This window comes from Neofelis nebulosa, chromosome 12 (assembly GCF_028018385.1).
Source record: "Neofelis nebulosa isolate mNeoNeb1 chromosome 12, mNeoNeb1.pri, whole genome shotgun sequence".
Taxonomy (NCBI): domain Eukaryota; kingdom Metazoa; phylum Chordata; class Mammalia; order Carnivora; family Felidae; genus Neofelis; species Neofelis nebulosa.
Genome location: NC_080793.1, coordinates 7,986,088 through 8,010,213, shown reverse-complemented (window position 1 = coordinate 8,010,213; position 24,126 = coordinate 7,986,088). Strand labels below are relative to the sequence as shown.

The 24,126-nt window shown below is 49.2% G+C and overlaps 3 protein-coding genes across 4 annotated transcripts in view; all 3 read left to right on the top strand.

The window, feature by feature from the left end:
- LOC131491273 (neutrophil gelatinase-associated lipocalin-like) overlaps positions 1-23,923 on the top strand; it is a 107,864-nt gene extending 83,941 nt beyond the window's left edge. Inside the window, exon 7 of the mRNA XM_058693978.1 lies at positions 23,730-23,923. The gene's annotated coding sequence lies outside the window, so the exon portion shown is untranslated. The remainder of the gene's footprint in view (positions 1-23,729) is intronic.
- LOC131491277 (neutrophil gelatinase-associated lipocalin-like) lies at positions 6,708-10,663 on the top strand. The gene is made up of 7 exons (XM_058693988.1): positions 6,708-6,937; positions 7,456-7,592; positions 8,977-9,056; positions 9,200-9,319; positions 9,536-9,637; positions 10,295-10,325; positions 10,499-10,663. The coding sequence occupies exons 1-6, from the start codon at positions 6,800-6,802 to the stop codon at positions 10,312-10,314; spliced, it is 597 nt and encodes a 198-aa protein (XP_058549971.1). The 5' UTR covers positions 6,708-6,799; the 3' UTR covers positions 10,315-10,325; positions 10,499-10,663.
- On the top strand, positions 19,999-23,923 carry LOC131491276 (neutrophil gelatinase-associated lipocalin-like). Of its 2 annotated transcripts, none has more exons than XM_058693987.1 (7): positions 19,999-20,192; positions 20,705-20,841; positions 22,220-22,299; positions 22,442-22,561; positions 22,782-22,883; positions 23,577-23,607; positions 23,783-23,923. In XM_058693987.1, exons 1-6 carry the CDS (start codon positions 20,055-20,057, stop codon positions 23,594-23,596), a joined length of 597 nt encoding a protein of 198 aa, XP_058549970.1. In that variant the 5' UTR covers positions 19,999-20,054; the 3' UTR covers positions 23,597-23,607; positions 23,783-23,923. The 2 variants fall into 2 exon arrangements, with proteins under 2 accessions (XP_058549970.1, XP_058549969.1); XM_058693986.1 differs by having other exon boundaries at positions 23,730-23,923.
- Positions 23,924-24,126: the final 203 nt, after the last annotated feature.

Below are 24,126 nucleotides of genomic sequence, written 5' to 3'. Positions count from 1 at the left end.
GAGAAGGAAACCCGGGTCTTGGTGATTACCCTGCCAAGGGAAGAAGAATGGAGACTATTCTGCACCCAGGCCCTACCCTGTAGCCCCTCAGAATTCAGGCTTACATTCCCCTCCATATGGGCTGAAGATAACCCGCCTGGACTAGCTTAGAGTCAGGCCCCCATCATTGTTGACCTGATCCCCAGAGCCCAACCTCAGAGACAAAGGCACTACCCCCTTCCACTCGAGGCTAGAATGAGTATATAAGAGCACCTGACCAAGCTCAGAGAAGCAGGTATTCTAGTTGAGTGCCAGTCGGCTTGGAATACCCCGCTCTTGCCAGTCAAGAAGCCAGGAGGAGGATACCGACCAGTACAGGATTTGAGGGCCATTAACAAAGTGACTGTTTCCTTACACCCAGTGGTTCCAAACCCGTATACTCTCCTCAGCCAAATTCCAGACTCAGCCAGATGGTTTACATGCCTCAACCTAAAGGATGCTTTCTTCTGCCTCCACCTGGCTCCTCAAAGTCAACCATTGTTTGCCTTTGAATGAACTGAGCCCGTTACAGGGCGCCAGATGCAGCTGACCTGGACACGACTTCCCCAAGGTTTCAAGAACTTGCCCACTCTTTTTGGGGAAGCACTAACTGCAGACCTCACCAACTTTCCGAGAGAAACCACAGGGTGTGTCCTCCTCCAATATGTAGACTACCTCCTTCTTGCCAGTGATACCCAAGAAGACTGAAAGGTACCAAGGCTCTCCTGCAGCTCCTATCCTACTTGGGGTACTGGGCATTGGAAAAAGGCACAGATTTGTCAGCAGCAGGTCTGATACTTAGGCTTCCTCCTCACAAAAGGAAAAAGAGAACTAGGACCGGAAAGGAAGAAAGTTATCACCACACTGCCACAGCCCCAAACAAAACGAGGCTTGAGTGAATTTTTAGGGGCCGCAGGGTTCTGTTGCATTTGGATTCCCAGATTCTCAGCCAGAGTGAGGCCCCTCTAGGACCTGTTGGGAGGAACAGACCGGGAGCCCCTCGCATGGACTGAGGAGGCAAGGGCTGCTTTCACAGAAATAAAGTTGGCTCTGGGACAAGCCCCAGCCCTGGGTTTGCCTGACATAGAAAGGCCCTTTAACGGCTTCGTACGTGAAAAGGACAAAATAGCCCTTGGAGTGCTCACTTAGAGCATGGGGCCTTTGCAATGGCCAGTGGCCTACCTGTCAAAAAAACTTGATCCCGTGGCTGCAGGATGGCCACGGTGCCTCAGAGCTCTGGCAGCCACAGTCCTGCTCATCAAGGAGGCAGACAAACTCACACTGGGACAAACACTTAATGTTAAGGTCCCACACGCGGTCATGTCCCTCATGAGCACCCAAGGATATCGTTTCCTCTCCAATTCTCGGCTGACACAATACCAAGGCCTTCTCTATGAAAACCCAAGTGTCACTCTCAAAACAGTAAGAACACTAAACTTGGCCACCTTCCTTCCCACGGAGGAGGGAGAACCCGACCATGACTGTTCCGAAGTAGTGGATGAAGTCTACACCAGCCGCCTGGACCTCCAAGACCAACCTATGACAGGCCCAGAAATCACTCTGTTCAGCCATGGGAACAGCATTTACAAGAGAGCAACCAAAGAGCAGGATATGTGGTAACCACAACCACCGAAGTTCTGGAAGCCAAGGACTTGCTGGAAGGATGGTCAGCACAACGAGCTGAACTGTATGCCTTAACCCGAGCCCTCATCCTTAGCAAAGGTAAACGATTTAACATCTACACTGATTCCCGGTATGCCTTCACTACTGTGCATGTACACAGGGCCATCTATAAAGAAAGAGGCCTCCTTACTGCTGCAAAGAAAACTATCAAAAACAAGGAAGAAATACTAAAGCTTCTTGAGGCTGTATGGCTGCCAGACAAGGTAGCTATCCTACACTGTAAGGGACATCAGAAAGGAGACAACCCCATAACCAAGGAAATCGCCTGGCTGACAAAACAGCCAGAGCAGCCACCTGTGGTGACCCAGGCAAAGCTTCTACCTACACTATGACTCTTGCGCCCCACAGGGAAGCCTCCCCGCCCCTGTACACAAACAATGAAAGAAGTTGGGCCTCGACAGAAGGGGGCACACTAAGCAAAGAGGGATGGTGGGTCATGCCAAATGGACACATCTTTGTCCTGTCATCTATGGGAAAACACCTAGTCAAGGAATATCACCAACTCACACACCTAAGGAAAACTGCACTAGAGGCCCTCCTCAAAAAGAACTACTGTATCAGCCAGCTGCTGGTATTATGCCAGGCGTCAGTGAATAATGTGTAACGTGTGCCAAAAACAATGCTTGGTCTGCCCCATGGCCCCTGCCTGGCACGCAAAGGATGGGGGTCACCCCTTTCAAAGACTTAGAGGTGGACTTTACTGATATACAACCAAATAAAGGGTTCAGGTACCTCCTTGTAATAATCTGCACATATTCAGGATGGGTCGTTGCATTCCTGACCAGAATGGAATGAAGCCGCGAGGTGGCCAAAGCTCTTCTATGGGAGATTGCACCTCGATTTGGTCTACCCTTAACCATACACAGTGATAACAGGCCTGCATTTGTGGCAGACATTATACAAACCCTAACAAAGTCCCTCAACATTACCTGGAAACTGCACACTGCTTACCGACCCCAGAGCTCAGGGAAAGTAGAGTGGATGAATCGCACCCTCAAGGAAACCCTGGCTAAGTTCCACCAAGAGACTAATCTCCCATGGCCAGATTTACTGCCGCTGGCCCTCCTGTGTGCCTGATGCACACCTGGGGCACTAAGATTCTCCTCTTTTGAGTTATTTTTTTTTTTTATTTTTAAATTTTTTTTTTCAACGTTTTTAATTTATTTTTGGGACAGAGAGAGACAGAGCATGAACGGGGGAGGGGCAGAGAGAGAGGGAGACACAGAATCGGAAACAGGCTCCAGGCTCCGAGCCGTCAGCCCAGAGCCTGACGCGGGGCTCGAACTCACGGACCGCGAGATCGTGACCTGGCTGAAGTCGGACGCTCAACCGACTGCGCCACCCAGGCGCCCCTTGAGTTATTTTATGAGCGACCCCTTCCCCATGTTTAGGAAAACTCCCAGGATACCTACACCAGATTGGAGACAAAAGAATAAGAGAATAGCTCCAGACCTTGGGGGCAGTCCTAAATAAGTTACAGAGATACACCATAGAGAGGGCCCCAATTTCCTTAGGGACCCCCGTTCACCTCTTTCAACCAGGAGACTCTGTGCACAGATTGGAAGAGGGAACCTCTTAGACCACGGTGGACTGGGCTCATACTGTCATTCTAACAACTCCTACAGCCCTTAAAGTTTCAGGTATCGCCCCATGGGTCCATCACTCCAGAGTTAAGAAGGCCAACTCAGAAGAACCCACAACCTGGTGAAGTGATCCAGATCCAGTCAACCTACTTAAACTGACCCTCAAAAGGGAAATTGGCCCCTGAGACCTCCAGCCCTGCTCCAGCCACACCCGGAAGATGGCTGGCCTGCGCATGGCAGAAGCTTGAGGAATCAACATGTGAACCTAGCTGGGGGGTTTGGATGCAACTCTGCTAGCCCTTGCCCCTTACTGGTGTCATAGCCCTGATCTTACTTCTTACTGTTGGGCTGATAGAGACTGCACTAACAAGGTGGACATGGGACAAAAGATGCATGCCAGGGGCGCCTGGATGGTTCAGTTGGTTAAGTAGCTGACTTCAGCTCAGGTCATGATCTCACAGTTCATGAGTTTGAGCCCCACAACAGGCTCTGTGCTGACAGCTCAGAGCCTGGAGTCTGCTTTGGATTCTGTGTCTCTGTCTCTCTGCCCCCCCGCCCCCCGCTCATGCTCTCTCTCAAAAATAAATAAACATTAAAAAATTAAAAAAAAAAAAGATCCATGCTGGGACTCACATACCTCCTCTGGATGGGAGGGGCATTAAGTATTGCCTGTATATTATGATAACCTCTCACCCTCACAACTGCCGCTTACCCACTTTGCCCCCAGGATTGTTATATAACAATAAGGGGGTCAAGGGCGTTCAGCACCTTCACCTCCCTCCACAAAGATTGCTACAAGGGAAAAACACCCACTCTCTGTCAGTCACCCAGTGCCCCAAGGACTAAGTATTGGACCATAGAGATAACCCAAAATGTCACGGACCCATGTCACAACAAGGGCCTCCAGAGAGGGAAGCGAGCTTGCTACACTTACCTTCCTCAATGAGGGATCTCAGACGGGGGAGGGATGCCAGACAGGGCCTTTCAAAGAGTTATAAAGGATACCCAGAATAGGGTAATATAAGCCATAAAGGTGACCACTCCCCTGACAGCCTACCAAGGTTTGACCTTTCAGCCCTCAATCAGATGCTTACCAATTCCCCACTCCAGCGTTGGGCCAACACTACTCTACAACTCCTCCATAAAATAGATAATCACACCCAAACCTGCTGGATGTGCTTGCTGCTCAGCCGGAGGGCTTACTTAGCCACTCCTATCCCTTTGACCTCTAATTCAGCCTACCGATGCTTAGAGGCCAACTGGACTCAGATGTTATTTCCTCTTCCTTACCCCAGAGATATCCATGTACACTGAAGATCAGCTCCTAACAGCCTTTATCCCCAAGTTCCGGGCTAAATGGGCAACGCTGCTACCCATTCTGATAGGCGCAGGAATTGTGACAGGAATAGGAACCAGAATAGGGGGCACAGGTTCATCCGTAGGACTGTACCATAGACTATCTCAAGAGATAAATGAAGACATGGAACGGGTGGCAGATTCTCTGGTAACCTTACAAAGCCAAATAAACTCTCTGGCGGCAGTGACCCTCCAAAATAGGCAACCCCTCAACCTCCTCACTTTAGAAAAAGGAGGGACTTGCATTTTTCTGGGGGAGGAATGTTGCTATTTCATAAACCAGTCAGGAATAGTTACAACTAAGGTTCAGGAACTCAAGGAAAGAATTCAACATAGACAACAGAAAAGTATCAATCAATGGAAAGGATGGGATCTCACGGATTGGGCATCCTGGCTTCCTGCCCTGGTGGGGCCCCTCCTCTCCATAATTTTACTTGTATCCATCGGCCCCTGTATACTGAATGCTGTGGTACATTTTATTGAAAACACTGTTGCTCACCAAACTACTGCACACATCTTAGCCTTCTAAGAGTACCAACCTGTAAAACTGAAAGGTGATGCCTACTAGAAGTTTTTTTTTAAAGGCATCAAGAGGGGAATGTTGGAGAAGTGAATAAAGTATGCCAAAGATGGCCAATGGAGCGAAAACAAACTCTGGTCTCTAGCTTACAGACCCCTCCTCCCGGTTCTTCTTCTTTCGTTTACTGTGTGCAAAACACCCCCCCCCCCCCCACACACACACAAATATGGAGGCTGATAACTATAAATTGCCCTCCCCACTGGCATTCAGGGCTCAGATCTTTGGAGGAACAGTCTCCTCCGAGACTGCAGTTGTTAAATAAATCTTTGATCCACCAAGATCTCCAAGTGCCACTTGGTTTTTCCACCAGCGTTCCAGCCTGGTTCTGTAACAATATACCATGGGGTTGGGGGAGATAAAGTTAAGAGGAAGTTTCTAGAGGGATTTTCATATGTTCAAGAAGACTCGCACATTACTAGAGGCCTAACTGTTGTCAGGCTAAAGTTGTTTTCACCTCTAGTAAAGCATTAACATTAAGACAGTAGGGAGTTCCTGGAGAAATGGGATACTCTATATTTTCTTAAAGAATTGTCAATAGGTAATAATGAAATTTAATGCCATGTGCCATTTCCTTCTTGCCTTTGTTGCCCATATCACTGGTGGGGGAGGGGGGGTGACAATAGGGCTCCTGGAAACCAAATATAGGCTTCTGGAGATTAGGCTTTTGATAAGATTCCCTTTTTCTCCTAATTTACTAGGACATAGGTACACTGATGGAGACTCACATCCTGCCAGATTGTGATCTCCATCAGTTAACCATTTGTATTCTTTCCTTTCCTTTGTTCTTGGGCAGCCTGGGGTGCCTGAGGAATATCACACAGATCCCACCTGGGGCTCAGGGAGCATGCTGGCATGTGCTCTGCCCTCAGCCTGCCTTGTGCTCCCTCATCAGGAACACTCTCCAGTCCACCTTTGGAGATGGGGGAGGGGAAGGGTGTCTCACCCTGTGCCAGGGCCTGGTTGGGTCCCTATGGGGGACAGTGTCTGGGCTCCAAGAGCAGCACAGGGTACACTCTGTCCTTCCCTGCCGGGAACCTCCTCTTTCACCTCCCCTCCTTTCCTTGTCCCTTTGGAGAACCACGAAGCAGCATGGGCTCTGTTGATATGAGGCATTCTCCGCTTTCATCAGATACAAAAAAGGGGTACCACCCCAGTTACCCCACCCTGCACTTGGCCCCAACTGAGAGGCTTCTGGAGGTCAGAGATGACAGCCGGTCCAGATCAGAGACCCTTGTCCTCACACAGTACTAACCAGGGAGAAGAGAGTGTGGAGGGTTTCAGTGTCCTTGCCAGAGATGTGAAGATATGGGGAAGGCATCCTCCAGCCTCCTGGACCTTCCTGCCCCTCATCTTGCATAATCCTGACCTGGGGGAAGGGCAGAGAGCTTGCCATGATCTTCAGCATGAGTTGCTGACAATTGCCTCACCCTTCCTGGATTTGGCAAAGGATAAGTCATTCCACCCTGGGGTGAGCCATTGGCCACAGAGACCATAAATAGCATCCCCCCAGAAGCCTCCTCACTCACCTCCTCTTTCAGCTGATATCCGGAGTGGTGCCAGCTTCCTTGGCCCTGAAGTCATGGCTTTAGGTCTCCTGTGGCTGGGCCTTGTCCTGCTGGGGGCCTTGCAGACCCAGGCCCAGGACTCCACCCCAAACCTGATCCCAGCCCCGCCTCTGCGCAGGGTCCCTCTGCAGCCTGACTTCCAGGATGAGCAGGTAAGGGGCACGAGGGGCAGCTGCAGGCAGGCCCTGAGAAGAGTGTGAACAGAGGGGAGGAGAGGTGGGATGGGCTCAGGCTTTAGCTCAGTCTACCCTCTGGTGCCCTGATGGAAGGCACACCCCATGACCCCATCCCCACCCAACCTTGCTGACAAGATGGTCAGCTGAGCACAACTATGTTGGTCCACACTCTCTTCCATAATCCCCGCAGTCCATGCAAGATGGGATCATCTTCAGGGCCTCTACATGATGAAGAAACTGAGGCTCAGGGATGCCAGCTGGCCACGTGCCAAGTGTCACCCTGTCCCTGACACACTAAGGGCTCTCCCCTGGCCAGATGGCTCCAGCTCCAGCTAGCTTCTTCAGCCAGCCTGTGTGGCCAGTCTGGGTCCCAGCAGCCCAGTTAGAGGGGCTTCTGGTTGAGGCCTAGGCTGCCTAGAGATGCCTACAGGGATGGAGCAGGAGGGCCCCCTGGGGCTGCTCCTGGCTCTGCCTATCATCAGCCCCCATTGTAGTTCCAGGGAAAATGGTACATCTTAGGACTGGCAGGGAATGAATTTAATAAAGAAAAACACGGCCAGTTTAAGATTTACTCCACCACTTACGAGCTAAATGAAGACAACAGCTACAATGCCACCTCTACCCTGGCCTGGTGAGTACCACCACCTCCTACAGGAACATGGGGGGGCCTATAGGGCTGCCATGGGGGTCCAAGAGGCAGACTGATGACGTAGCTGAGCGGCAACCAAAGCTGAAAGATGATCATTCATCCTACCTCTGGGTACTGGATCCCTGTATTTATATCTTCTCTCATTCACTAGATCAACATTTCGTGGTCACTTCAGCACAGACACACGACAGTTCTGCGGGTGGACACAGACTGTCATCAGGAAACAAGAGAAAGAAAGAATAGGTGTCTTAGAATGGGAGGAGGGTCACTGGATCCAGCCTAGAATCCCACCTAGGGCTTTGTCAAGAGCTTCCAGGGAGGTGGTCTGTAGGCTGAGCCTTGAGGAACCAACCTGCATCAGAAGGAGGCCTGGGACCTTCGTGGCAGGGCTGCTGGACTGAGTCAGAGAGAACCACTTCTTCAAGAAACAGCAAGCCATTGCATGGTTGCCCTGAGCAGGAGCTGATGAGCAGTATGGAGGGGGCGGTGACCACAGTGGTGGGGGCCTCAGGTACTGGTGAGGAGTGGGTGTGGCTGCAGCAGGAAGAGGAATGATGGTGTGCAGCCCAGGAGGCTGATCAGTCATAGGTGGGAGATGACCAGGGTGGGGGCAGATTAGGACCTAGAGAGGGGAGGCAAGGCTTACCCAGCTCCTCTGGGTTTCTGGCTCTGGCACTTGGGAATGGTGCTAGAGCATCTGTCATAGAAGGAGCAGAAGAAAGACAGATGTTGGGAGATTGATTCTATGGTGCCAGGGGACAAGATGGGATGCAGGTGAGAGGTCAGGTTTGGTCCAACAGCTAAGGGAGTCTTGGCATCCAGCAGACTGGAGTCTCAATGGTGATTCCCCCAGGAGAGTTTAAAGCAGGAGCCCACAAGATAAGAACAGGGGACAGGGGAGCCTGGGTGGCTCAGTTGTTTAAGAGTATGACATTGTCTCAGGTCATGATCCTGGCTTGTGGGTCTGAGCCCCACGTTGGACTCTGTGCTGACAGCTCAGAGCCTGGAACCTGCTTTGGATTCTGTTTCCCCCTCTCTCTGCCCTTCCCTGCTCATGCACGTGCACTCTTTCTCAAAAACTAATGAAAATCTAAAAAAAAAAGAAAAGAATAGGGGACAAATGCCTTGGTTGGCGGGGACAGTATGGTGGGAAGACTACCAAGGGGAAACTTCTCCAAAGAAAGAAGGACAGGAGGTGTGGAGGGAGAGTCTGAGCAGGTCAGGTGGGTAAGAGCACAGTAGTCAAGGACAGGTAGGGATGGGTCAGTGGGGAACAGCCAGGCACATCTCTGGGGTGGGGTGCAAGCCTACTGCTGTGGGAGGGTGGGCTATCACCCTCTCACCCACCCATCTTTTGCTTCCACAGGAACCAGACCTGTGACCACTGGCTCAGAACTTTCATCCCAACTTTGTGGCGAGGCCAATTCACCCTGGGCAACATTGAGCGTGAGTCCTGAATGGGGTGGGTCCTCAGGGGCATGAACCTCCCTGTTACCCCACACAGAAGCAATCCTGTGGAGATGGGAGAAGAATCAATAGCTCCCTCTGCCCAGTTAGGACAGACTGAGATCTCACCATCCACCATACAGGATATACTGGAATCCAGAGGTACATTTTACGAGTGGCAGCCACAGACTACGTCCAGTTTGCCATGGTGTTCTTCAAGAAAATTTACAAACACCAGGAGTACTTCAAGATCACCCTTTATGGTGAGTCTTGCCCCTCCTGGAACCAGGATCTTGGTCATGTTGGAGAAGAGGCCCGTGACACCCAGCCCCCAATGTGCCCTTCACCCCAGATCTGGGAGGCAGGAGAGGGGTCTTTCCACAGAACCCTTCAGGAGGAAGGGGTCTGAGGCATCGTTCATGGGTTCCACAATATTTATGGAGCTTTCACCAGCCATTCACCAGCCATCCTGGCCACAGGGAGGACCAAGATGCTGACCCCTGAGCTGAAGGAAAACTTCATCACCTTCGCCAAATCCTTGGGCCTCACAGATCACCACATAATCTTCGCTATCCCCATTGGTAATCACCAGGTGGAGAGAGGAGAGGGCCGTATGGGAACTGTCCAGGCCTGATGTTGCCTCACTATGGAAGGGGGGAGAGGAGGGATGCAGACCCCTGCCATGGTCACTGGAGTCTCAGGATCCACTTTGGTTTCAGGAAGACCCTGCCACAATCAGGGTTCTGGGTCCCTAGTGTTCCTCCCTCACCCTAGCTTGGGCGGGCCCACATGAGAATTGCAGGCATGGGGCGAAGCTTCCTCAGTCTCCTTGCCTGGCCACCTCCCCCTTTGCCCTGGGGCTGCCTCACTACCTAGTTGGGAGGAGCCCTTGTCTTCAGGCAGCCTGGCCTGGGCAGGTGCTTCCCAAAGCCTGAGGGTCTGTCAGGACTCAGCAGGTAAACAGGCAGAAGGCTTGGAGCCCAAGCAGGAACTTGGCTGGGCCTCACCTTCCTCCTTTGAAGAACGGGTGTCACCCAGGTCTGCTTGTCCTCAGGCCTCTCCCCTAGTCCCTGCTCCATCATCCAGCCTTCTGCTGTACCATCCACGAAGGGAACCCCCAGAGCTTCTGTGGCTAGACTAGGCTGAGGCCCAGGGTAGCCCAGGGGCAGTGCAGGGGTCCTGGAGGTCAGGGATCCCACACACACCCCCGCCCATGCTGACCACTCTGTCCCACACAGATGAGTGCATGGATGAGTGAGCAAGTGTGTGGTAAGTATGGTTGGAGTGGGGGCTGATGGGAGCCAGGGTGCAGCTGGGAGGGGGTCCCAGGTCTGCCTTTGTCCAACCTTCCCAGCACTGCTGTCCTCTTTATTGCCCTGACTCCCTCTCTGGTGCTCTCTGGCTCTCTCCACCACATCCTCTTCACGTTGACCTCTGCCCAGGGCAGCGCCCAGCTGTCACCACCAACCTGGACACCACTGAGAGAGCCAGGAGACTCTTCTCAATGCACAGCCCACCAGCTGCTCCCCAGGCTGACCTGCTCATGAACCCCCTCCCTTCTTGCTAAATAAACACATGTCCCCTGGTCCTCACTCTGTGCTCCTTGACCTCTGGGCTCTCTGAGAGGGGAAAAAATCAAAGGGCAGGCTCCTATTAGCATCACTCCCAGGAAACGTGGTCCCCAGCAAGGGATGGAGGCCACAGAAGCAGTGTCCAGCTCTGACTGAATACTTCTAGCTCCCAACTCCAGGACCAGCCCCAGACCAGCAGCTGCCCTCACTTGCCCCTGCCTCCTAGCATACTGAGGGGGCACATCTCACACTCATGTCCAGCCATCTGCAGCAAGCCCAATGGCAAAGGCCCAGCCAGGGCCAGGCAGCTGGAGAGGGTTGGGGGGGTCAATGTGCTGTCACCCCCACTTCACCAGTGATGAAGTTTTAGGGCTATGGTGCAGGGTCTGGAGCAAAGGACAGAGAAAGAATTCTTAAAGATGTTTTGGTGCAAAAAAGTGATTTTATTAAAGTACGGGGCAGGACCCATGGGCAGAAAGAGCTGCTCTGGGGTTGTAAAGAGTGTCTGGTTATATACTCTGGCTTTGGAGGAAGTAAAGTCAAGGGAAGTTTTTGGAGATTTTCATATGATAAAGAAGATTTACAGAATACTGGAGGCCTAGCTGTTGTCAAGCTGAGGTTTTTTCCCTCTAGCAAACATCAATATTAAGACAGTAGGGAGTTCCTGGTGAAATGTTCTTCTCTGCCAGCCTCAAGTATTTGTCAATAAGCTGCAGGGTATCAGGAAATTTAATGTTACCTGACATTTCCTTCTTGCCTTTCTTCCCCCAAAATACTATGAGGGGTGATGTTGGGACTCCAAGAAACTGAGTCTATAGGTTTCTGGTTGTTAGACTATTGATAAGATTGTCTGTTTCTTTTAATTTACTAAGATATTTGTAAACTGATGGGGAGTCATTTCCTACATGACTGTGATCTCTATCAGTTAACCATTTGTTTTCTTTCCTTTCCTTTGTTCTTGGGCAGCCAGGAGTGCCTGAGGAATGTCACACACATCCCACCCGGGGTGGGGAGGGGTAATGCTAGCTTGTACTTTGCCCTCAGCTTGTCTTATGCTCCCTCATCATATCCCCCATAAACAATTCTGACCCTTACATCTTTAAGGTAGTTGGAGGTGGAAGGTTTCATCTTCTGTAGCTTCTTCTTGCTCAGTAAGGGAATAGAGATGTCCCTACCTATGAGTCAATATTGATCAGTTGGGGAACATATAGAAGAGTTACAGAAGGCAGAGACAGCTGGGTCTAAGACGGACAATGAATATGAACCTCCTTGAGTAGAAAAGATCATTTGTTGGCTTGAAGTTATTGTAGTGATGGAGTCTTGTCACCAGGCAGAGAGACAGGGGAGAAAACAGCCAAATGTAATTAGAATAACAAGAACAGCCCAAATAAATGCCCTTTGGTAATTGATGGAAATCCTCAAGTCCAGGAGTTTAACCAATCATGAAAGGAACGGGAGGAATTCTTTAAAGCACCAATTTGAGTATTCTGGTAATTTAGAAATCCAGAAATATTTGTGCGATAGTCTAGAATGTATACTGATGAAGTTTTGGGGTGTTGGTGGGGTGGTCCTGAGCCGACGGCCAAGAAAGATTTATGGAAGACGTCGTTGGTGGGAAAAAAATTGATTTTGTTAAAGCACAGGGACAGGACCAATGGGCAGGAAGACCTGCATTGGGGTTGTGATGTTTAACTGATTATATACCCTTAGGTTGGAAGGGGGTCAGGAATAAAGTCTCTAAGGTATTTTGGAAGCAAGGTTTCCAGGAATTTGAGGGGGGCTCACTGTTGGTAGCAAATGCCACTTATCACCATTGAATAAAATTTCAATCATGAGACTCTTCAGATGCATATCAGGGGCCATAAGCTTGGAATATGATTGCCAGCATATATCTTGGGGCAGTTGAGAGAAGGAAGTAGACTTACAGGACCCTCAAGGTTGGGATAAGGTTGAGCTAAGGTTCTCTTTGCTCCTAGCAAAGTGTCATCATCGAAGCAGCTGAGATCCTAGAGGGAGGTCACTCTGCTGGTTTCAAGGACTTGTAAATGCAGTAAAGGCATTTAATTTTTCATTTGTCTTACTCCCCCATCACCATGGCAAGCACTTAAACACCTTTTCTCTGTTCTTGAGCCCTCAGAAGTCTTTGAATATCACACATATTCTACTTGGGGTGGTGGTAGAGGAGGATGTGCCAGCCTGTTTTGCCCTCAGCTTGCCCCACACTTCCTCATCATATCCCCCCTGAGCAATTTTGACCTTAAATATTTAAGGTTGTTGAAGGTAGAAGGTCTCATTTTTTGTAGCTTCTTCCTGCTGAGTGGGGGCATAGAGTCATCCCTACCTATGGGTCAGTATTGGCCTGTCAGAGAACAAAAATGGTAATTAAGGTGAGACAGCTGAACCCAAGGTGGATAATGTGTATTAACCTCCTTGAGTAGAAAGGATCATCTCTTGGCTTGAAGTTATCGTAGTGATGGAGTCTTGGTACCAGGCAGAGAGACATGGGAGAAAACAGCAAAACATAAGTAGAATAACTAGAAAGCTTAGCTCAAGTGAAAAGTCCTATGGTAGCTAACAAAAATCCTCCAGCCCAAGAGTTTAACCAATCACTAAAGGAAAAAGAGGGGTTATTTAATGCGACAGTTTGAGTATTCATGCTAGTTAGAAATCCAGAAATATTTTTGAAGTACTCCAGAATTTATACACACCGTTTTGTTCTTATGAGAATATAAGTTCCACCTTGTGCAGCACTTAAAACATCTAACACCATTCTGTGTGTTTTGTAGAAGTGTTTTATCCATTTGGGTTATTTTAGTGTTTAGTAATATAATGTTATTTTGAGAGTCATTTAAGGCCTTAACTGTGTAACAGGTGGTGTATTAGTTTTGTTTAGTAAGCCAGCAGGTAATTAATAAGAGATACTTTTATAGAAACAAGAAAAATGCAGGTTAATGCTTAGAGCAGATTACAAACCCAGTGTCTCCCAGTGCTGCCAGCACGAATTTTACATGTTAGGTTTGAATGCTTGTGGGAGCAGGCAGTAGAAATCAGATTGATCTTTCTGGTTTGTAACTCAAATGTCTGTGGTGATCCTTGTGAAAGGCCCATTGTAAGAAGGAACTGTTAGTAGAAATTGAGAAAGGAAGATGAAAAAGAAAGGTACAACCATCCTAAGAGAAGTTTGAGATTTTCCACAGGTTCACAGGAATAAAAAGGCACATTAGTTTGCTCATTGATTTCCCCTGTAGAGGGTGCAGGTTTTATTTTAGATATAAGAGCACATGAAGTGTGCCCCTCTAAATTTTTTTGCAGTAGAAGTACATGATATGACCCAGTAGGGGCTCTTTCATTTTGGAGTTAAATCCCCTGTTGCATTGGACTTTAAATCTTTAAATAAACCAGGTGTTTTGGGTTTATATGGGTTGGGTTTCTAGTAACTGTCAGATCAGGTTTAAGAAGGATATGTTTTGCATATTCATTTAGAGATTTAGGAATTGCATATACATTTGAACAGTTCCAGCATTTACCCAAACAATATCACCTAAAGTTTATGACGATTTAACAGGGTCTTCACTTAACATACCGAATAAAAAGTCCTCCTTGATCAAAAAGACTTTCTTTACAATTGAAATCCTGGGTCATTTGTTAAACCTTAGAAAGTGATAGAGCACATTTGAAATGGGATTCCGATCATTACAAATCTTAACGCTTTAAAGTATTTATTTAACCAAGATGGCAATAAGAGATTCCAAAAGCAAATATGTAGGGTTATATTGTTGTTAGCAAAATCTAGGTCCTTTAACAGTGAGAAGTTTTAACTAAGTGGTCAAAGACCTGATAAAGACATAACCCTACAGCTGTCGTTTTCCCAGAAGTCAAAAGAGAAAACAATCCTTTGTACATTATTTTATCAAGAGCCTAACAATCCAAAAAAATTGTCTTTTAACAGAGAGAAAAGCAGAATTTCAACCTTATACAAGTGTACTTTTAAAAATCCATTCTTTGCAACTTAGTCTATCCAACCACATGTAAAATTCCTTTCCAAAGATTTCCCTTCATGAACCTTCTACAACTTTCTGTTTCATTCAGATTTTCCCCAAGCCATTTTTCTCCAAACCAGTCTCATTTAGGACAAATCTATTTTCTTTTACCTGCAATAAAAAATGTATTTCCTTTTTTCTCTCTTTTTTACACATTCCTACTTTTTTACATATACAGTTGCTATTCTTATTTCCATCAGTCCTCATTATGTTTAGCAGAATTTTGACTCTTAGAAACGTTAGTCTCCAGCAGAGACTAAGTATACCCAACTGTAAACTGTTACACCAGAATCTTTAGAAGGCAAATTTATGAATCAATTAATCACAAACCATGTTTTCCAATAGACCGAAATGTTCTTAGTTTCTCTGCAATAAGAAGTCAAAAGCACAAATCTACATTCAGTAATCAATGCTTTAGCACTCCATTCTATTTGGAAAAGACCTAGATATCCAATGAATTCAATCCCGTTTATCCAAGTGTCAGATTACCAAACTTTGAAAGCTATCTTAACAATCATCCATGAAAACTTTGAGATACACAAAATTACCCTTTATTTTAAGTCATCTTGTTGCTATCAAATTGCAACAGAGACAACATGAGTTCATTTGACCTTTAGGAAACCTTGGTAGAAAAAAAAGTTTTATATTTAATTCTGATAACTCATAACACATGTCTGTCTTAGTTAAACCAACAAACTTAAATAAGCTTAACCACAAACAACATTCCACCTGCGTTTGCTTAAAGGACAATTTGTTCCCCATTGTCACATTTTACCTGGGACACCAGTGGGGCAATCTGAAGTGGGTGATCCAAGGGGGTGCTCATTGCTCCTTGACATCGAGGGTAGGAGGGTGGTATAGAAGCCAGTTATGTACATCCCATGGAAGGTGATGAAGAAACAGGAAGAAGAGGAGAGGGGGGAAGAAGAGGTAAAGTGCCAGAACAGCAGAGAAAGACGATTCCTGGTTCTAAACCTTGTCAGCTCTAAAAGAGGAGACCCCATGTTTGTTTGTTTGTTTTCCACCAAAGTGGAAATAAAGGAATCTATGTCAGGCTAGAGAATACAGGGGGTTTCCCCAAAACAAAGGGACTTTAGGCACCTGCCTAAAGGGAATATTTGCCTAAAGGGAATATTTTTTAAGTCCCTGCCCAAGGTAGACTAACCACAGTTGGCTCCACATATAGTCATTAACTCAGGAAATGAGTGAGGGAGAGCCTCCCACATCTATTAGGTGGAGGAACAGAGAGAAAGAGTCAGCATGCCCTTTGTCAGGGATTGTCTGTGTTTCTTCTAGCACCTGAGTTCCATCAGGAGGCCTGTTAGGACATCCACTATGCCAGGAGGGAGTTTACTAGACACACACATTTGGGAAAATACATTCTATAAGAGGCCTTTTGGTTCGGGTCCTTAAAGCTGTGAAGGCCTAGACCTCAGGTACCTCCGTCCATTGACCCTGTTTTCTGCAGAAGAAATCTAACTGCTAGATTCTACTAAGGTCATGCAATGTTATGGGACATCAGTCCTTTCCTAAATTTTGCAACCCAAATTGTTTCCAGTGGGTTGAAAAGGCATCCCAATGGAGAGTTTGGGGACTGATGAGAAGCTCCCATCCTCTTTCTAGAGAGAGAAAAGCAGAGACGGTCCATTAAAACGAAAATCACCCCCACCTCCCAGATGGCATCCCACGTGCAGGATATATCAGAAGTTCCTGAGGTGTCAAAGTGACCCAAGGCATACCTTGAACAAAATTGCTATGATCACCAACCAGCCCCTAAGGGCCTCTGTAGGAGGGATACTGGCATCCCCCCACTTTCCCATTGCATCCTAGGCTACAAATAGGTGTCAGCAGATGGACCTTGCTGACAAGGCTGAAGAAACCACAATTTTTAACTCATGGAAAACACTGGAAAAGTATTACAAAGGGGAATTGCCCAATTTTGTACTTTAAGTAGTAGTTAATAAGGAACATTGACTGAAAACAGTGATGGCAGAAACCCATCATGATCTAATCTACATGCCAACACATACAGTCTTTCAGCCAACTTCCTAGGAAATGGTCCCCAGTTGTGTTTAAATTCAATCAGTTACTAGTTCTATGGGTTTCCAGGGGAGGGCCTACAGCCAGAAGTGGCTAGATCAGGGATGTAGATGGGATCACTTTAGACCAACGAGGAGGAAACCTCACACAGGAGTCTTAAGATTTGCATCTGTGCTAGTCACTTAGGTGGCTGTCCCGTGTCCAACACAGACAACTATGTATAAGAACAGGAATAAAGAGAGGGCACAAGACTCTGGGTCTTTTTTACCATTCTGGCCTGGGTATTCACTTCCAGCCGAAAGGCAGGCTTTCTCCTCCCCCATAGAGTAACCACGAGCTAGAGGATTACAGACTGAGCAATGGACAGGAAAGTGTTGCAATAAGATCATACTCCTTGAAATTCCTAAAATAAGAGTAAAGGAAGAAAAGAGAAAGTACTCACCAAGTTTGCACCAAAGCTCAGGGACCAGATTAAAGGACTCAGACCCCCACATTGGCGCCAAAAGATGAGGTTTTAGAGTGGGGTGGGTGGCGGGTTCCAGAGCAACAGACAAGAAAGAATTACTGAAGACAACTTTGGTGAAAAAAAAAAAAAAACCAAAAAAAAAAACCACGTGATTTTATTAAAGCACGAGGACAGGACCCATGTGCAGAAAGAGCTGCACTGAGGTTATGAAGAGTGACTGGTTATATACTATGAAATTGGGGGAAGTAATGACGAACTGAAGAGAGGCCTCCAGAAGGACATTGACATGCTAATGAGGACTCCTAAGATACTTGAGGCCTTGCTATTGTCAAACCTAGGTTGTTTTACCTCTAGTAAGGCATTAACATTAGGAATAGTAGGGGTTCCTGGAGAAATGTTGTGCTCTGTATTTGCCTCAAGTATTTGTCACTGGGCTGCAGAGTACCAGAAACTTAATTTTACCTGCCATTTCCTTCTTGCCTTTCTTCCCCACATCACCATGGAGGTTAGGGTCTTAATAGGGGCTCCAGGAAATTGAGTCTATGGGCTTCTGGAGGTTAGACTATTGATAAATTGCCTTTTTCTTCTAACTTACTAAGATATTTGTAAATTGATGGAGACTCATGTGCTGTATGACTATGATCTCTATCAGTTAACCATTTGTTTTCTTTCCTTCCCTTTGTTCTTGGGCAGCCAGAGGGATGTCACACATATCCCACCATGGCAGAGAGGTTTCTAGCTTATATATAGCCCTCAGCTTGCCTGATGATCCCTCTTCCCCCAGAGTCGCTTCACTCAGAGCCCACCACCCAAAGGTCAGGCTAGGGAGCTGGTTCCCCAGAAGCAGGTGGAAGAGCCCATGAGGTCTCTGCGAGTCTCATCTGAGGCCAGGGAGAACCTAAGGTCAGCCTCAGATCAGGCATTTGACAGCTCTGACTCTCATGGTGACATCTAGGAGACACTGCCCGGGGGCTGGGACTCATCAGGCCTCCCATGGACAGCTAATCCCCCATGCGGAAACTCCTTCCCTCCAGGACAAAGCTGGGATCAGCCATGGTAGGAACACTTTTCGGGGGCCCAGGCCTAGCCCCTGGGCTCCACAATTGAAGACGATGGCCAAAGATGGCAGATGGTATCAGTGGTTTCCCAAAAATGAGGCTGAGTCCTAGCACTCACTGTGACCCAAGGTACCTGGTGTCCAGAGTGGCAGGGTAGAGACCCCCCCCCCCTTGGGCCCCAGCCACCATCACTTTTCACACATGCAGATGCATGTCTCCCATTGTCCCCCACCAGGATAGATCTGGGACTATAGCCTCAGATATCTGCTCTGTCAAGCTGTCTCATTTGTGGCTGCCATGCCCAGCTTGGGGTTTCTGTCTACTGGGCCCACAGAAGGGGACAAGTCCTTAGGGTCAGCTGAGGTCTGGATCCACCCTACCAATGGGGCATGGATGAGGGGAGGGACTGACTTAACGTGGGAATGTTGTGTCTTTGGAATGGTGGGGCTTTGGATCTGACAGCCATGAAAGAATTCTTGAGACATCTTTGGTGCACAAAAGGTGGTTTTATTAAAGCATGGGGACAGGACTCTTGGGAGAAAGAGCTGCACTGGGATTGTGAAGAGTGACTGGTTATATACATTGGGGTTGGGGAGATAAAGTTAACAGGAAGTTTGTAAAGAGATTTTCATATTCTCAAGAAGACTCACACATTACTGGAGGCCTAGCTATCGTCAAGCTAAGGTTGTTTTCTCTTCTAGCAAAGCATTACCATAAATACAGTAGAGAATTTCTGGAGAAACGTTATACTCCATATTTGCCTCAAGTATTTATCAATGGGTTGCAGTCATAATGAAATTTAATGCCATCTGCCATTTCCTTCTTGCTTTTGTTCCCCATATCACAAGGGAGGTGGGAGGGTGATGTTGGGTGTCCAGGAAACTGAGTATGGGTTTCTGAGGATCAAGCTATTGATAAGATTCCCTTTTTCTCCTAATTTACTGGGACATAGGTAAACTGATGGGGACTCACATCCTGCAGGACTGTGATGTCTATCACTTAATCATTTGTTTTCTTTCCTTTCCTTTGTTCTCAGGTAGTCAGGAGTACCTGAGGAATGTCACACATATCCCCTGGGGGGAGGGGCATGCTAGCATGTGCTTTGCCCTCCACTTGCCTTATCCTCCCTCATCACAAACATTGCCCAGTAGACCTTCGGTGGTAGGGGGAGGGGAAGGGTTTTTCACCCTTGTCAAGGCCTGGTGTGGGTCCCTGGGAGGGCCAGGATCTGGGCTTCATGAAGAGCATAGGGTACACTCTGTCCTTCCCTACGAAGAATGTCAACTTTCAGCTGCACCCCTTTCCCTGTCCCTTTGGAAGACCACAAAGCAGCATGGGCTCTGTTGGCACAAGGCATTCTCTGCTTTCATCAGGTACAACAAGGGGACCCCACCACATGTAGCCCACCCGGCACTTGGGCCCCAGCTGAGAGGCTCCTGGAGGTCAGAGATGACAACTGGTCCATATCAGAGATCAATGACCACACACAGAGCTAACCAGAGGGAAGAGAGTGTGGAGGGAATCAGTGTCCTTGCCAGAGATGTGGAGACATGGGGAATGCATCCTCCAGCCTCATGGACCTTCCTGCCCTTCATCTTGCATAATCTTGACCTAAGGGAAAGGGCAGAGAGTTTGCCATGATCCTCAGCACGAGCTGCTGGCAATTGCCTCACCCTTCAGGATTTGGCAAAGGATAAGTCGCTCCACCCTGGGGTGAGCCATTGGCCACAGAGACCATAAATAGCATCCCCCAGAAGCCTCCTCACTCGTCTCCTCTTTCAGGGAATATCTGGAGTGGTGCCACCTTCCTCAGCCCTGAAGTCATGGCCCTAGGTCTCCTGTGGGTGGGCCTTGTCCTGCTGGGGGCCCTGCAGACCCAGGCCCAGGATTCCACCCCAAACCCGATCCCAGCCCCACCTCTGCACAGGATCCCTCTGCAGCCTGACTTCCAGAATGAGAAGGTAAGAAGCCTGGAGCGGCAGCTGCAGGGAGGTCCCAGGAAGAGTGTGAACAGAGGGGAGGAGAGGCAGGATGGGCCAGGCTTTAGCTCAGTCTGCCCTCGGGTGCTCTGATGGAAGGCACACCCCATGTTCCCATTCACACCCAACCTTGCTGATAAGAGGGTCAGCTCAGCAGACTCCCCTCGTCCACACTCTCTTCCATAATCCCCCAGTCCATGCCAGGTGGGAACATCTTCAGGCCCTCTACATGATGAGGAAACTGAGGCTCAGGGAAGCGAGCTGTCCACTTGCCAAGGGTCACCTTTTCCCTGACACACTCAGTGCTCCCACCTGGCCTGATGGCTCCAGCTCCTGCTGGCTTCATCAGCACAGCCTGTATGTGTATGTCCCTGCAGCCCAGTTAGAGGGGCTTCTGGTTGAGGCCCAGGCTGCCTGGAGGTGCCTGCAGGGATGGAGCAGGAGGGCCCCCTAGGGCTGCTCTTGGTTCTGTCTATCATCAGCTCCCATTGTAGTTCCAGGGAAAATGGTACATCATAGGATTGGCAGGGAATGAAATTAATAAAGAAAAACACAGCCAGTTTAAGATGTACACCACCACCTACGAGCTGAAAGAAGACAACAGCTACAATGTCACCTCTACCGTGGTCTGGTGAGAGCTACCAGCAACTAGGAAGCATGGGGGGCCTAGAGGGCTGTGGTGGGGGTCCAAGACACAGACTGATGATATAGCCGAGGGGTGACCAAAACTGAAAGATGATCATTCATCCTACCACTGGGTACTGGATGTCTGCATTTAACTTTCTCTCATTCACTGGATCAACATTTCGTGGTCACTTCAGCACAGACAGAAGACAATCCTGGGGATGGACACAGACAGACATCAGGACACAAGATAAAGAGAACAGGGGTGACCTAGAATGGGAGGAGGGTCACTAGATCCACCTAGGATGTTCTCAAGGGCTTCCAGGGAGGTGGACTGTGGGCTGGGCTTTGAAGAACCAACCTGTGTCAGAAGGAGGCCTGGGACCTTCGTGGCAGGACTGCTGGACTGAGACAGAGATAGCCACCTCTTAAAGAAACAGCAAGCCATTGTATGGCTGCCCTGAGCAGGAGCTGATGACCGGTCTGGAGAGGGGTGGTGACCACAGTGGTGGGGGCCTCAGGTACTGGTGAGGAGTGGGTGTGGCTGCAGCAGGAAGAGGAATGATGGTGTGCAGCCCAGGAGGCTGATCAGTCATAGGTGGGAGATGACCAGAGCAGGGCAGATTAGGGCCTAGAGAGGGGAGGCAAGGCTTACCCAGCTCCTCTGGGTTTTTGGATTTGGCACTTGGGTATGGGGCTAGAGCATCTGTCATTGAAGATCCGAAGAAGGGCAGGTGTTGGGAGATCAGCTCTGGAGTGCCAGGGGACCAGATGTTGGCCCAACAGCTAAAGGAGTCTTTGGCATCCAGCAGACTGTAGCCTTGGTGGTGATTCCCCTGGCAAGGTTACAGTGAGAAGCTGCAAGATAGGAATAGGGGACAGGGGCACCTGGGTTGCTCAGTTGGTTGGGCATCTGACTTTGCATTAAGTCATGATCTTGCAGTTTTTGAGTTAGAACCCTGGTCGGGCTCTGTGCTGACTGCTCAGAGCCTGAAGACTCCTTTGTATTCTGTGTCTTCCTGTCTCTCTGCCCCTCCCCTGGTCGTGCTCTGTCTCTCTCTTTCTCTCTCAAAAATTAATGAACATCTTAAAAAAGTAAAAAAAAAAAAAAAAAAAAAAAAAAAAAGAATAGGGGACAAATGCCTCAGGTTGGGGGTTGAGTATGGAGGGAAGGCCACCAAGGGGAAACAGCCCTGAAGAAGGAGGGAGAGTAGGTGCTGGGGGAGAGTCTAGGCAGGTCAGGAGTCTCAGTGCAGAATAGGCAGGGACAGAGAGGGTGGGCTCAGTTGGGAAGAGCCAGGGCCATATGCAGGGTGGGTTGTGTGCCTCCTGCTATGGCAGTGTGGGCTGTCACCCTCTTATCCACCCATCTCTTGCTTCCACAGGAAAAAGGCCTGTGACTACTGGATCAGAACTTTTGTCCCATGTTCTCATCCAGGCCAATTCACCCTGGGCAACATCGAGCGTGAGTCCTGAGTTGGGTGGGTCTCTGGGGCACGGACCTCCCTGCCCCTCCACACAGACGCCATCCTGTGGAGGCCGGGAAGGAAGCAATAGCTCCCTCTGCCTGGCTAGAGCAGGCTGATCACTCACCATCCACCATACAGGTTACATTGGAACCAAGAGCTACACTGTCCGAGTGGTGGCCACAGACTACAACCAGTTTGCCATGGTGTTCTTTGAGAAAGTTTACAAAAACCAGGAGTTCTTCAAGATCACCCTCTATGGTGGGTCTTAACCCTTCTGGGACCTTGCTCTTGGCCATGCTGGGGGAGAAGAGGCCCATCGCACTCAGCTCCCAAGTTGCCCTTCACTCCAAGCCCAGGGAGGTGGGAGAGTGGTCTTTCCACAGAACCCCTCAGGGGGAAGGGGTCTGAGGTGTCTTTCATATATTCCACAATATTTATGGAGCTTTCACCAGCCACTCACCAGACATCTTGGCCACAGGGAGGACCAAGGAGCTGCGTCCTGTGCTGAAGGAAATCTTCATCAACTTTGTCAAAACCCTAGGCCTCACTGATGAGCACATCATCTTCCCTATCCCCAACGGTAATCACCAGCTGGGGAAAGGAGAAGAACATATGGGGACTGTCCAGGTCTGATGTTTCCTCACTAGTAAAGTGGGGAGGGGAGTGACCCAGGCCCCTGTTGCAGTCACTGGAGTCCCAGGAGCCACTTTGGGCTCAGGAAGACCCTGCCACATCCAGGGTTCTGGGCCCCAAGTGTTCCTCCCTCACACAAGCTTACGCCTGCCCACATGAGAATTGCAGCACTGGGGCCATGTTTCCTCAGTCTCCTTGGTTGGTCACCTCCCCCTCCACCCAGGCATATTTGTCTTGGGTCACCTCACCTTTGTCCTGGGGCTGACTTACCACTGACTTGGGAAGCACCCTTGTCTTCAGGCAGCCTGGCCTGGGTAGGTACCTCCTCAAGGCTGAGGGTCTGTCAGGACTCAGCAGGTAAACAGGCAGAAGGCTTGGTGCCCAATCAGAACTGTGGCTGGGCCTCACCTGCCTCCTTTGGAGAACAGGTGTCACTCAGGTGTGCTTGTCCTCAGGCCTCTCCCCAAGTCCCTGCCCCATCATCTAGCCCTCTGCTGTACCACCCACAAAAGGAACTCCAGAGCTTCTGTGGCTGGTCCAGCCTGGGGCCCAAGGCAGCTGAGGGGCAGTGTAGGGGCCCTGGAGGTCAGGGATAGCACACATATACCCCTGCCCATGTTGACTATTCTGTCCCCCATAGATCAGTGCATGGATAAGTGAGCAAGCGTGTGGTAAGTATGGCTGGAGTGGGGGCTGGTGGGAGCCAGGGTGCATCTGGGAGGGGGTCCCAAGTCTGCCTTCGTCCCACCTGCCCAGCACTGCTGCCCTCTCTATTCCCTTGACTCCCTCTCAGGTGCCCTCTGGCTCTCTCCAGCCCATCCCCCTCACACCAGCCTCTGCCCACAGCACTGCCTAGATGTCTCCAACAGCCTGGACAGCACTGAGAGAGCCAGGGGACCCTTCTCACTGCACAACCCACCAGCTGCTCCCCAGGCTGCCCTACTAATGGAACCCCTCCTTGTTTGCTAAATAAACACATATCCCATGGTGCCAGTCTGTGCTCCTTGACCTCTGGGCCCTCTGAGAGGTTAAAGAACATAGGGCAGGCTCCTATTAGCATCTCTCCCAGGAATTGTGGTCCCCAGCAAGGGATGGGGGCCACAGAAGCAGAGTCTGACTCCGACTGAACACTTCTAGCTCCCAACTCCAGGCCCAGCCTCAAACCAACAGCTGCCCTCACTTGCCCCTGC